The sequence below is a fragment of the Podarcis gaigeae genome (assembly GCF_964106915.1).
Source record: "Podarcis gaigeae genome assembly, chromosome: 6".
Classification (NCBI taxonomy): domain Eukaryota; kingdom Metazoa; phylum Chordata; class Lepidosauria; order Squamata; family Lacertidae; genus Podarcis; species Podarcis gaigeae.
The window spans coordinates 65,863,311-65,878,238 of NC_139682.1; the positions used below are offsets into that span (position 1 = coordinate 65,863,311).

The following is a 14,928-nucleotide window of genomic DNA, read 5'->3' on the forward strand; positions in this document are numbered from 1 at the left end:
GTCAGTAAATATGGTCAAGGGCAAGCCTGCAGACTTTGCAACTGACCAAGCTTAATGCAGCCCACTGGCAACATCCAGGTTTTCATTCTGCTTTATTGATGCGCTATTGTTCTACTCTTAATGCCAAAGCCAAGCACACATTTCCCAGATTAACCTAAATCAAGGGTGGCTAAGCTTCAGCCTTCACCATGTTGTTCAGCTCCTACTCTCCCACCCCCAACTGATAAGAAAAATGGCCATGCTGGCTGGGGACTTGGAGTCAACATCTGGACCTCCATAGGTTAGCCATCCCTGACCCAGATTAAAATTCCTTCTGTGCCACTTCTTAGTGACTTCAAGTCACTTAAAGTAACTAAGCTACCTTAGTAGGTAGGTAGCTGCCATGTTAACTGATCAAAACAAAGCTTGCAGTGCTCAATTAATTGGATACGTCTCCAAATTTACCCATACATTTTCCAACCTTCCATTTCATGTCCTCCACTTGACTCGCCTCCACTCCTCAGCTTGGTGCATGTCAAAGCTTTAAACCAAGGTTTGATGCAACAGCAAAGATTTGCCCCTACTAGGTACCGAAAGAGTAAACAACGGCTTGTAAGGGAAGAAGAGAATGTGTGCACAAAGGACCAGATCGCAGGAGCCAAACCATCTTTTACAAAGTGTTTACCAACCCCTGTGCATGTGTAGTTAGAAAGAAGTCCTAATGTGTTCAGTGAAGCCTAACCCCAGAGGCACGTGACACTGCAGCCTTAGTTTCCCCTAAATAAAAATTAACGTAGAACTTAAAGCCATGAAAGGAAACGGCTTGGAAATCTGTCCCACCATCAGCAAGTTACAGACTAAAATTTCTAGCTGGTATATCGTTTTCATACTGCCTTCCAGATGGCAGCTTACATACAGATTACAGGCTTGATTATTGTAATTCACTCTACATGGGGCTGCCCTTGAAGCTGACACTCTGTCACAAGAAACCAGGACCCTGCAAGATTTGACATCTTTCTGCAGGGCCTGCAAGATGCAGCTGTTCCACCAGGCCTTTGGTTGGGGTTCAGTCTGACTACCTCTCCCCTTTTATAAGAACTTGCATGAAAGTGGCCTCAATTTTTCTCACAGGCTCATATAAGTTCAGCACAAACTAATCTGTGGGTTGCCATCTGATTGGATTTTATTCTGATCCTGATCTGATTTTAGGATGTATTTTAATTAATTGCCTGATTTTATGTTAATGTGTTATAAATTTGAGGTTAGCCACCCTGAACCCGGTTTTTGCAGGGAAGGGCGGGGTATCAATAATAATAATAATAATAATAATAATTATAATTATACTTGCTCACTGCTGCTGAATTCCACAGACTATGAATTCCACAGACTACAGACAAAGTATAGCAGCCAATCTGATCAAAATTGCAAGATCAACTTAGTATTGTGCTACTTGGCTTGTACTCAAGATTCTTTATCCCATACTTGTGCCTTGTTAAGATAGCATTTGGCTGTACTTTAAAAATAACAAGCTTTGTCCTCTCTGTAGTAAGAAGGCTGAGTATTAGTCACTGCCTCTGTTCTGTGTCACTACCAAACCTGTCAGCGTGGGCTGCTTATTGCAAAATTAATGCCATCTTATTGAACAATAAGACTGCACCAATCTCCATAGTCAAAATGCTGGTAAATTCGTTCAAACAGCTGTGCATTCTATTATCAAAATAATCAAATATTATATATCCACTCCACAATTCATATCTTTTAAAAGAGCATGCCAGTAACCCTTAATGTAAACTAAAACCCATCTCTAGAATCTGCAAGACAGGATATAAATGCATCACATGGACCTCAAAATCTCTCACTCAAGAAAAGCTACATTATAGACATGCAAAAGTATTTGGGGCGTGTTATACCAAATCCACTGGGATGCGCATTTTGCTGCCTTCCATTGCCGTACCATATAATCTGATTACACTTATGTAGTCAGGTTACTTTTATGACAAGGCGAGGTATTCGATGCTAGTCCTACTCAGAGGAGACCCATTTAAATTAATAGACAGGACTCACTTAGGTTTCTTAATTTTTAGTGGGTCTACTCTGAGTAGGACATAGCTGACTACAAACAAGGGAAGCACAGTATCTCATTTCAGTGCCTATTTTTTTAACCTTGTTTCATGCGTTTGGATCATGTTAGAAAAAACAGCACCAGGACTGAGACTTGACTGCCCATCCCAACAGCATCAATGAAGTTTTTCAGCATATGCAGGTCAACTTGTCTCATCAGTGTCTCCGATCACATGCAGAAGGCACCAATGTGTCATTGCACTTGGGCTCCATAAATCAGATGTTAAGAATGGCTATGATGTGACTGCCTAGCAGATTTTTTAGTCTTGATTTTTTAAAATAAATATCAGTAGCTGGTATAGCCTTAGGGTAGTACTGTATCTGAATAAGTTGTACTGAGTGAAGACCCACTGAAATCCTGATTAACTTAAGTAAACTGATTTCAATTGGTCTCTTCCAAGTAGGACATATACTGGATATCACTATTTATACTAATTTATAATAATTACAGATTAAGTCCTACTGAACTCAGGAGAGACTTGTTTCTGAGTAAACATGCTTGGGACTGCAGTTAATTCTGCCCTACTTATGAAGCTCTCTGAAGGCTTTTTGTCCAACCTTTCTAATACTGCCTATACTGAAAGGAAGCAGCTCTCCAGCAGAGGTCTTTCTTACCACCACCTATCTGGTCCTATTGGAGATGACAGGGATTAAAGCAGGGATCCTCTACATGAAAAGCATGTTCTTCCCCCCCTCCCCCCAAAAATGATCTGTGGCCCCTTTTCCAAGCTGTGATTAGCTTTTATTGGCAGCAAACGTAACTGCAGATAGGGTTAATAAGAATTTCCACTGAGTCCAGGAACTGAAACAACAGCTCTGAAGCTTAGCTCAAGCCACTCGTTTTTACAATAATTAAACTGAAAGGCAGCACTGCATGTAGTGGACCAATGGCTTGCAAAACTTCAGTGTTTAATGGCACTAAATCAAAACATAGCTTTATTGCCAAGATTCAATGGCCTAATGGAATTAGTTTCTTTAATTGTGCAGTGTATAAAATGTTAGATTGAAAGCTAAACCAGGTAAGCTTGGGCAAGTCTGATTCTCAATCTCACAAATGAAAAAAAATATGAATAATATCATCCAGGGTGAGAAACAGGTGGTTGTAAAAAAAAAAGGATTATATTAATTAAATGCAGCAGCCTTGCAAAAGTTGTGGTAGAAACCATTGATAAAGCCAGTTAACTAATACTTACAAGGTCATTCATATTGGTCTGGCTAGCTGGATGGATTTCTTCCAAGAACTCCAAGACGTAAAATGTGTATCTGTCCATCAAATGAACTCCAATCCCAAGATCTGGTTGATGCTGAAAAATCAAAGCACAGAAATTTTTGTGAAGCACATTCAGTGACAATCGTATTCAGCTCAAAGGACTGAGGTGAAAAGCTCCGCATCAATTGCATGCTTGTAAGTTACCCTCTGTGGACAGTCTAATTATCCCAAATACAATAACTAATCATTAAAAAGCCATCGTGAGAATCCAATTTTTTTTAAAAAAATTGCTTCTTCTACCATGATGTGCTGCCCAATTGCTTAGAACAGTTTCTCCAACCTGCTGCCCGCAAGCTGTTTTGAATTACAACTCCCATCATCGTTGTCCATTGCTCATGCTGACGGAAGTTGAAGGCACCAACAAGAAAAGTATCTTGGAAATGCTGCCACTGATCAAATAAATGCCCCCCTTACTCCCACCATTTTGTCCACCAACCATGTCATAGTCCTACTTTCTGTTTAAACTCATTTATCATTCCACATGCTAGCCTTCATTTCTCTGCAGTATTGCTCTCTGTATCTCACAAACCCCAAATTTGATGCAAAACATGTGCCAAAGGAACAATATCTTCTATTGAATACATTCAGGCAGACTTGTTTATACAGTAGCATTTGTTTAAAGCACCAAATCTGGTAAAGAGCAGAGACTTTCATTACAGAATTCCAAACCTCCAGCATCCATATATTATTAACTAATACAATTAAAGCTATACACTTACTGAAAGTGAGTCTTCTCCAACTTGGCTACTAGCCAAAGCCATTATATTGGGAGAATAAAATCGTTCATACATGGATGCACCTTGGCACGTATCAATGATAAACAGCAACTCATTGTACCTGGAAGAAAACGAATATATTTTGTGTCTACCATTTTTTAAAATGAATCATGGGCCATTATTCCTATGGCTCCTAAAAGTCATCAACACTTTTGATTAGGAGCCATCAAAGATTTCAAACCTATCCCAGACTTAGTTCCTGGGTTTTTTTTCAGTAGGAACTTGCTGCAACTCAATTGCAGAACCTCTCAGATGGGTGCCATTGTGATTTCTAAGAGAAAGAGGGAGGCGGTCATGGTGAGTTCTGGCACCTCTTTTTCTAGAAAAATAGCAGCACTTAGTTCTATACAGACATGTATAGGATTCCACTGTTCATGTCCTGAAAAAACTAGCAAAATGGGATGGTTTGTAATGTGTGTGTGTGTGTGTACTCTCTCTCTAATGTATTTATATACTAGCAGTGCCATGTATATATGTACGTGTGTGTATATGTGTGTATATATATATATATATATATATATATATATATATATATATATATATGCTTTCGTAGATTTTCACGGGTACAGGAATGCAGGTTTTGGTGTCCTCGGGTGTCTTCCCGTGTAAAAGTTGGGGTGTCTAGGCGACGTTTCGACGAGGTCTCGTCGACGAGGTTGAAGATGACGAGTGAGACCTCGTCGAAACGTCGCCTAGACACCCCAACTTTTACACGGGAAGACACCCGAGGACACCAAAACCTGCATATATATATATATATATACACACACACACACACACACACACACACACACGTGTGGCACTGCTAGTTTCTGCTTAAGAGAAGTTCCATTGTAATGCGTTCACAGACCCATGAGTTCATTCCTGATCCAATAAGATCAAATAGAAGAAACTTAAAGGGAATAATGACTGGATTCATTAAAAATTAGTATGCCTTTATTCATTTTCATAAGGTTGTAAACAGACTGTTAGGCAATTGCCTCTAGTAAAACTGGAGGAGATAGTAAAAATGAATGTGTATCATTTATTCAGAAATAAGACAGCAAACGTTTACCTCCTTTTCTGCCACATTTGTTCAAAGGCATCTGCAAGCTCTACATTTGTGATTTCTTCAGAATCCTGAAATTTCAAGAAACCATTCCCACCATGACCTTGGGAGGAAAAAGCATAAATTAAATTGACATGCTCTAAAAGCTAAAGCAACATCACGTAAATACGCTTTCTTAGTCATTCATCATGAAGAATTCATTATGGAGATAAAAGGCAGAGAAGAAAGAAACAATTCAAGAAACACCAGAGTTCAGCCTCAGCAAGCTGAGACTGAGCAGGCTTTAACAGTATCATATCTGTATAAACCATTCTCTTTTGTATAGACCACTATTTTTCTTTCATGAGACACACAAATTTTCTTTTGAACTGTGAGTTCCTCTTCCCCAGTCTAACCAGTGAAGGTGTAACATAACAAACTCCTCAATACTAGAAAGATCTCTAGTTCTTGAATATGGGGAAGACTACATATCTTCTTACATTTAATAAAAATGTAACAGTGTTGTCATGAAGTCACCACAGGAGGATATGCAGTGCCACATAGATTTGCATAAAAACAGGATGCGCAACGGGAGCGAAGGAAGAGACATGGACATGTGGGGTAGTCTGAATGCAAGGGAGAGTTGAGAAAGTGGAGGAAGAGGAGAGGGGAAGGAAGAAGAGATGAAAATCGGGATACTAAGTTGGGCTACAGAATAGGAGGGCATGGTGACTGTATAATTGGATGGAAGGTGAAAAGGGTGCTTAGTATTTGCAAGGAAGAAATTCAGTGTTGAAGGAAGAAGTTCAGGAGAACTCTAATTTTGTTTTTCAACCAGTTCAAGATCTGAGGAATTCACTCAATGTCTCTTCACAGCTAAACTTATCAATTTCAAAAAGTCACTAGTGTATAACCCCAGCTATGGGCCCTGGTATACATCACATGCATTGCAGTTACACAAATTACACAATGGCTTTCTTTCTGACTCATGGATACAAGCTAAATGTGGTCCTCTGTACTTAACAGGAAGACCATTAAAATCATCATTCTGGTAATGTCCCCTAAATAGACTTTTTTTGGTATGTTCAGCATATGACTTGAATTGATTTATTTTGCAATTAGTTTGATATAACCAATTGCTTTCACAACTCTAGCAAACCTACTGCAAGAAAAGCCATTCAGCAAGGTGAAGTATTCTGCTCTGAATGGAACAGACCTCTCTGACAGGCATTGCTCTAAATATGTTCAGTGCAAAGATCACAATGCAAAATGTTGAAGGAAATACAATTACCTGTCATATATATAAGAATATTGCTTCTGTCGTCAGAAAGTAGACGCTTAGAGCGAGGTGCGCTGGCTGGGATTCTGCCTGTTAATACTCGCAGAAAATTTTCCACAGTAACCTAAACACAGAAGATCATCATCCTTTCTAACTATCTTATACCCTGCATTTGAATGCATACCCCACCTCCCAAAGACGTGTTGTCATATAAAACAGCCACTAATGCCTAGGATGGTTCATTAATAGATCAGTAGATTTGACTGCAACACCAGACCTCGCAATCCCCCATCATGCAATTTCTTCTTCATAAAATTCAAAACTTTTTATCACTGAAGAATAATAAAGTTTACAGCTGAAACACATGATATCTAGTACATGGTTACCACCATTTCAGTCTTCCTAATGTGCCTTCATTGATTTAAACACCTGTCACACTGTGTGGCTTTATCTATGTGGAACGACTTGCATATCTGCTTACCAAGCAACATTACTATGTGTTACCATGGCAAAATGTTAATAAACATATTTCGAGACTTACAATCCCTCAGAGGCTGAAAGAAAATAAGATTCTTGTGGTAGAAACGTTTGATCAGAGATTTTCCATCTGGCCAGCAATTTGGGGGGAGGGGGGGCAGAGAAACTTACCAAAAAACACTAATCTGCTATGTTTGCATACAGATTCAGAAGGCTCAGAAAGTGCTCACATGAATCAGGCTCATGACTGCTGTTTAACTAAACCCAAAATCTGAACACAGTGAGAGATAACATATTCTCTTCTGAGAAGTCAGATTGGCAGACATGAAATCTTCTTGCAATCCCCCCCCCCCCCGAAATATTATTGTTTAATCCAGGCAACAATAGGATGCTTGCTCTGCTGCTTGCTTGGAAGCCTGCAAATAATTGCAGCTACCATGTACTCAATTCCTCTAAAATATACGCCTGCGGTCAAAACTTTATACCTGTGCCCAATTATAAACAATGGGAAGCCCAACATCTCATTTCCTTGAGGAACTTGAAAACACCAAAGACATACCCGCCCCACTGATTAACTTTTCATTTGTCCAGAGTGATTTGGTGTGCTAAAACATTTTGTTATCAGAGCTCATGAAGTGCCTAAAGTACTCTCATTACTAAATAACCCTCTCATTTTGTATGAGAGTTTGAATAATCTCCAACTTGCTCATTATGTTGAAGAATGGCTCTGCAGCTTAAGAATATACACATTCTCAGCAAGAAAATCCAATTCACTTTGGAGTTATTTCCTCCCTAAGCTCTCTTCCCCCTGCCTCGAACCAAGGGAGCATTAAGACTTCACACTGGTGAGGAATTCCTTGAGCAAGGAAAATAATTATAATTTAGGCCTCCAATTCTAAAACACACAAAATATATTTTAAAGCCTTTAGGCTTTTTTATTATTCCAAATACAATTACAGGATTATGAAATTTACACCTGCCTGGTCAGCTAAGATGAAGACAATCAATTCCAAGTGACAAGCATTTGTAAACAGCCAGAAAGCAGACTCCCCCACCATCTCTCTTTTCAAGCCATTAAAATAGCAAAACAACTAGCACTGGTATATGTGGGTTAGGAATCTTAGAAGACTTGTTTTCAAAATTGGTATAATATGGCCTTGGGAAACCCATGCTTCAGACTCATTCTCAAGCTCTATTACCTCCGTTATGTTAGGAAATGTTAGCAAAGTTTAATAGACACAGTTCAAATGTCAGTGTAAAATAATACTTATCAAATGCTACTTGTTCTAAGCACTAAAAAACCCCAATCATTAATAAAGTTCTATAGATTTTCAACAAAGCAATGCTGTCATGCAAAATAACAGAACCGTTACTTCCCAGTATCACATATTGGTGATACTGTTGATACAGTTCCCGAAGCAGTGGTTCAAGATTTTGGGGGACCAAATGGTAGAACTTCTATTTCAACACATACCTAGTGGCTCTAGAAATAATTCCCTCTAGTTTCTTGACACAAACGGACCTCCCACCCTTTGATCAGGCAGACTATCAACACACACATGTCCCAGTTCACCAAGCTGGCAAACACTCAATTCAGGATTTTCTTCATACTTTACCTCATAGCTTCGGTAATCCACTTCCACGTCATCTCCATAGACATTCAGTTCCATGTTTTTGTGACTAAAAACAGTAGCTGGGCTTGGATTTCGTGGGTTGCATGCCATATCATCTGCCAGCATCAAGACTATATGGCTGGTGGAAAAATAAAAGAATTTTATTTATGGCCAAGTCATACATGTTCTCAAACTGCACAAGGTGGTTGCAACAAAAAAATGCTGTCAATAACTGAAACACCCATCAAATGCACTCTAGCTGTTAAAAAATCAAAGGGCAAACTGCCTGCTTTGAAAGGCAACTTATCGGTTTTTAAATCCTGCTTTATATGCAAGACTATTTTGTGACTAAGCAGACAAACATAGAGAACCAAAAACAACATTAAAAAGTTAATAAGTGTAATGTTATTTTGACAACAAAGGACAAGGTACTCAGTTCCATTTCAATCAACAAAAACTAAAGGCGGTTTAGAAATTGTTTCAAATGCAAACAAGGTGCTGGGTCACCCTGAAAATGAATCTGTGCAGATCAATCAGTTGTGTTTGTTCTGCCTATTGGTCTTGTCTTGCTTAGTCACTGCTGTATCATTAGCGCAGTACCAACACAGGCAGGAAACAAAACTCAGCCATGGAGCATTGGCTCTGCATGCTTAAGGCTCTGGATTAAATCCCCGGCTCCTCCTTTTAGATGGACAGACTAACCAGATTTACATTTCTCAGATAGCTTCAGGAATGAACAAGGAAACCAAAGCACATGTCCCTGCTGGCCACAAAATGTACATTCAGGTCCCTGCATGGTAACTGGCTACTCCTACTCCAGGTAGGCTCATTTAAACCAATGGACTTGTTAGTCACAACTAACTCAAGTATGTTGATTTCAGCGGATGGAATTCAGCATTGCATTCTTCCCATCATTTTCTCTGCACAAGCCTTCCAGCTTGCCAGACAGAACGATCCCCTATCCTCCACCCACACATGGAACTGAGGAGCCAATTTCAGAGAGCAGGGAGAGAAGAATGAGAAAAGCTCAGTCTGTGAGCAAGGCCTTCCACTGATGGGAGGCCGGTTAGGTGAATTCTGCCCAATATTCTGATATAGTCAGACACTGCCTCCGGTTTGTTTCAGTTCAACTTGTCTTAAATACAAATCATTGTACATAATTATCCTCTATTCCCCTGCTTCTATCAGGCAACAGCTATGATGTGCAATCCTTTTCTTTTGTGACATCTTTCACTTACAAAACTTCAGAAAACTGTTATTCGCCCATGACATATGGTGAACCAGAGCAGCTCACAGAAATGCCATTTACCTTCCCGCCGCAGCGGTACTAATTTATCTACTTGCACTTTGACGTGCTTTCGAACTGCTAGGTTGGCAGGAGAAGGGACCAAGCAACGGGAGCTCACACCGTCGCAGGGATTCAAACTGCCAACCTTCTGATCGGCAAGCCCAAGGCTCTGTGGCTTAGACCACAGCGCCACCCACGTCCCCGTGCATCAGGTAGTTATGTTGAAAATTGTTTTATTTTAAAACCATTTTAATTTAATATTAATAATGCAAATCATCATCCCCATTCCCTTCCTTCTAACCAAAAGCAGTTTAAGGGTCTTGGATAATTTTAAAAAGTAGAGCATCTGCTTTATGTGCCAAAGATCCCAGGATGATTCCCCCTCCCTTCATTGGGTAGAGCTGGGAATGTTGGTTATTACTCAAAAGATCTAACTATCATAGATGCAGTGTAGGCTGCTCCTTTATGGCAAATGGGGCACTGCCCTACCTAGCTCAAGTATCCCCTCAGACATTCTGCCTCCTCAGGAGGAGGATTGGGATACAACTAGAACTACCGTAATTGTCTCCCACCTGCCACTGGCTCTGGTCCACCTACCGCAGGTCACGTTGCCTTCTAACCTACCAGTCCTAATGGGGACCAGGGACCACTGCATACATGGTACTAAGCAGGGAGTATGAGCTGACAAGCAGGATGTGAGCTAGTCCCTGATCGATGTGCCAAACCTGTTTGCCTCGGTCATTATTTGGCCAGGAGAAAAACAGGTTGATCTATCAATATCCAAATTTGCTGACTGCAAGTGACAATGCAGGCTACTCTCCCACTGCTACACACACACACACACACACACACACACACACACACACACATCTGGCCTCACCCACTGCTGAAGGGGAATCCGCAATTTGTGCAGACTTTTTACCTACCCAGCATTTTCCCCCGTCTAACATTTTTCAGTTTTTCTTTCAATTTACTCCATCCCAGGCCCAGCCATGGAACACGAGTAAATGTCACCAACTTGGCAACTTCTGTTTTGGCTTGGAAAACATACCTTCACTCCCAAAAAGCATTGTCTGAAGCTATCTGGTAAATGGCCAACCTTGCAGACTCCCCCCCCCCACCCGGACTAAGTGATCATTAAGAATGATTGACATATGCAAATCAGAACTCTATGCAACTTGATCCCACTTGAATGCTTTTGGATGTGCATAACACTCAGAAAAGGGGACTTGCAGATGTTCATAAATTTGGGTGGGATTGTTCCTGAAGTATGACATTGCTAAACATACTGGGGACTTTGCTATTAGGGAAATAATTTAAGTCTGATAACGTGGAATTTATTATGCTGAAAGACGTGTCCAACGTTGTACTATCCTATTATCTACCAAAGAACAGCCATTATCATTGTACTGAATATATTCCCAATGATTAGATGCAATCTAATTTTATTCTGCTGTGTTGCATAACAGAAGGGGAGGAATACATACTCTGGAAAGTGGGAGCACAATGCGGTGTGTCAACAAGCAAAAAGCTTGTTTGTAACTAAAAATCATTTTCCTAACTGCTTTTATGGCTAAATGACAAGACAGGTTTTCTTTTGAAGCTCTAAAAAACCATGCATTTCTTCAGGTGGGAAGTCTTTTTTCTTAAGTAATAATAATAAACACTTTAAACAATCCTAATAAATTATATTGTTAAAGAACAGTATTGCTATTGCTTATCACACATACTTGATGTCCTGTTTACAAAAAAGTAAATACAGGTTGAATTTATCTTTGGTTCCTGATGACAAGTGAGTTGTGGACTTAACACTGCCACACGCACACAGTGACATCATTGGTCAGGTTCTACTCCCATCAACTGCAACCTGGCAGCAGCCATTATATCAGGTTGTACTGGAGGAGGGAGGAAGAGGGATTCAGGACCACTCCTTCCACACATCAAGAAACCAGCAACTTTTTGTGCCTCCTCTCCTTGAACTTTTCCACTTGCACTGGTCATCAGAAAAACCTGCAAACAACTTGACTTGAGTTTGCTTAGTTCCTCCTCCCTCCCAAGCCATTTCCCTTTTTGTCCTGTCTTTTTAGATTGTAAAGCCCAAGGGGCAAAGGCTGCTTTTGTTTTTTAACGGTCTGTGTTTCTTTCTTGCTAAAGAGCAAGATATTTTTAAAAAGAACTTTGAACAAATAAAATAAACAAATGTGATCTTTTATCTGCTTTGCAATCTGCCATTAATTTCAGGCACTGTATCTGTTGGCTTGTACCCAGTCTGTGTTGTGTTCTAGTTTCTTATGCCTTGTTAATGGCTCCTCAGTTAGGCTATCAGTCAGATTGAAAAAAGGAAGCAAAAGGCCATCTAAAACAAAGAGAACTGGGCAGGATCATAAAGTTGTCCAGACTCGGGTAGTGTTTTATTTTACTTTGTGTTTATTGGCTGGCATGAAGGAAAAGCTTTGCTCAGTCACTACTTTGGATGTGGAACAGTCATGGAAGTAGGAAGGGTTTCCTCTGCTAGACCTCGCAACCTACATCACAAATGTAGGATAAAGACCTTTTTCTTTTTTCTTCTTGCAATGATAAATGGGCCTGAATATAGCCACTAGACCATGACAATGTGTTGTTTAGTTAGCAAGCCTTGACGTCATCAAGAACTAGCTTCGGACCTATTGCTTTCTGAATATGCACTGTGGTTGGTGATAAGATTCTAGACATGAGACATATTCTAGACATAAACCTGAACCTTAATACATGTGGACAGAACTCTGCTCATTAAGCATTGGTTTGCCAGCCTCTCCTCTCCATTACAGTACCACTAAAAATGGTACCCATTGGGGCTAGGACACACACACACACACACACACACACACACACACACGGGAAGTTGAATGGGGGAGACCTTCGGGTATAGGGCGGTTTAGAAAATAAATAAATATGTACATACATACATACAAGTACAGCAGTGGGAGGGGAGAAATAAAGAAAAATAAACAGAAAGGAAAGCAACTTTCTTCTCAAAACAGACAGCATTGGATCCAAGTTACTTTTTGCTCACTATATTTGTAGGATTAAATTATGACTAAAATTTATATATTTCTATTTCTATATATATATGAATGAATGAAATATATGCATCTGCTTCACTTTACATATTCTAATAGAGCCTTTCCTTTCTGATCTCAAAAGTTCACAGATAATCAATAGTCACAGTTATTAACTCCCTAATAACTTTCCACAGAAAGATATATTGAAATTCTGCATTATTTCCTCTCCAAAAACATAACCACTTAAGCACAGTAAGCTGTTCTCAGAGCAGGAAAATTATAAATGTGATAACGCTTTCATGTTTCAAAATAATAACTCATAGATAAGCCTCCAATATGCTCAGTTTCCATATGTTTCCTTTTTTAAAAAAAGGAATTAAAAAATGGAGAGGCCAGGAACATTCAACTCTCATTCTAGCTCCACATAAGTAGCATGGAATCTATGCTAATGAGATAAAGTATGCAGATACAAATAGAAAGGGGCATAATTAGGCTCCCCGCAAAAAGATCCTATATTGTTTATAACCACATAATTTGAGCAAGCCAACTATGAAGCTTATCACTACATGCAGATGCCAGGTTGGATGGAGGTCAATGTCTGGAAGTTGCCTTTACAAGCAAGACCAAAAAATTAATTAACACCTCTAAATGTTGGCCAACAATACGCTTTTATCATACTGATTTTGAATGTTATTGCTACTTTGGCCAAATTTTCATGTTCATTTTCCAGATGGCACAGTCATTTCAATCTCTGATTGACTCAGAGTTCTAAAGTGCAAGGCAGCGTCTTCAGGGCACACCAAAACTCAAAAATCTTACCACATGGGGTGCACCAGAAGTGTTCGCACACACAAGAATAATCCTAGTTTAAGAAGAGAATCCAGCCTTTTGAAACACCCATGTGTATGTCACTGCTTAGAGCCAGTATTGGGCTGCCAATATCTGCAATCTGGGAATAGGACTGGACCTAAATAATGTTTCATAATTAAGGATCTCATTCAATTACATTTAAAAGGAAAAAAATTAATGATTGTTCTTTTAAGTAATTAACCTATTAAAATGATTACTACACTATTTCAACATAGAAGACGATTTCAGACAATGTAATGTGCTAATGAGCCAAGAGTTATAGAACTTATTGTTCAGAAAATCATCTTATGCTTTATGCACACAATTATGTCATTGTTTTCTGGATTAATTAATCCACAATTAGTGTTTTCCTCATCCCACTTCAGCTGTACTTGCAAACAACCAGGCTGAAAGAATACACAAGACATTACAAGAATGTTTTTGGTTAGGGCCAGATCACCAGGTCACGTAACAAACACTTCTTATGCCACCATCTGATAACCTTCACAACAGAAACACTCCTGTGACATTCCGGTTTGGACATCATTAACAAATAATCCTTCCTGGGAAGGGAGTTCCAACTAATACCCACATTTTTCAATCTGGCAGTGGTGGATTTACCAGCTAATCCAATTAATTATTTCAGCCTTACTGAAAACGTTAAGTTGGCGTTTTACTCAAAGCCAAAGGATGATTCTTCTTTTTTTTATTTTTCATGTTTTTCCACCCATCTTTTCGACTAAAAGACAGAAAATTAAAACGCGGCTTAAAAATTGGCAGCTAGCTGCTGAAAGAGGAAACAAACTGCACTGACAGCCACCTGAGGGAAAGGCTGTTTTTGATGCAGGGTGTCTTCACAAACTTCCTTGAAGACGGATGAATGCAAACCTTGAAATAGGATATTCCATAGGGGGTGTATTATAGCCCAGGGTTAGCCAACATGGTGCTCTTTAGATGCTGTTGCACTTTCACTCCCATCGTTTTTGATCACAGACATGCAAGCTCAGGCTGATGAGAGTTGGGAGTCCAAAAACATCTGGAAGGCACAATGTTGGCTAACAATGGTTTGGGGCAGAGCGCTGGCTACCAAGGAACCTGCCCGGCATCCCTGTTGTAGGATGCCCACCTGGCGAGGTTCCTCTGTCTCCCTCAGTGCTGATTTTCAGGAGTATTTCATAGACATTCCTCTTCACCCAGGCATCAGGTAA

At 39.7% G+C, this 14,928-nt stretch overlaps 1 protein-coding gene across 1 annotated transcript in view; it reads right to left on the bottom strand.

Annotated features, from left to right (window-relative positions):
• Positions 1-14,928, bottom strand: part of PIGK (phosphatidylinositol glycan anchor biosynthesis class K) — a 99,966-nt gene that overhangs the window by 78,113 nt on the left and 6,925 nt on the right. The window contains exons 4-8 of the mRNA XM_083743109.1: positions 8,546-8,681; positions 6,465-6,576; positions 5,201-5,297; positions 4,090-4,207; positions 3,294-3,404 (exon numbers count right to left, since the gene is read on the bottom strand). Of these exons, the coding sequence (XP_083599235.1) occupies positions 3,294-3,404; positions 4,090-4,207; positions 5,201-5,297; positions 6,465-6,576; positions 8,546-8,681 (574 nt within the window). The remainder of the gene's footprint in view (positions 1-3,293; positions 3,405-4,089; positions 4,208-5,200; positions 5,298-6,464; positions 6,577-8,545; positions 8,682-14,928) is intronic.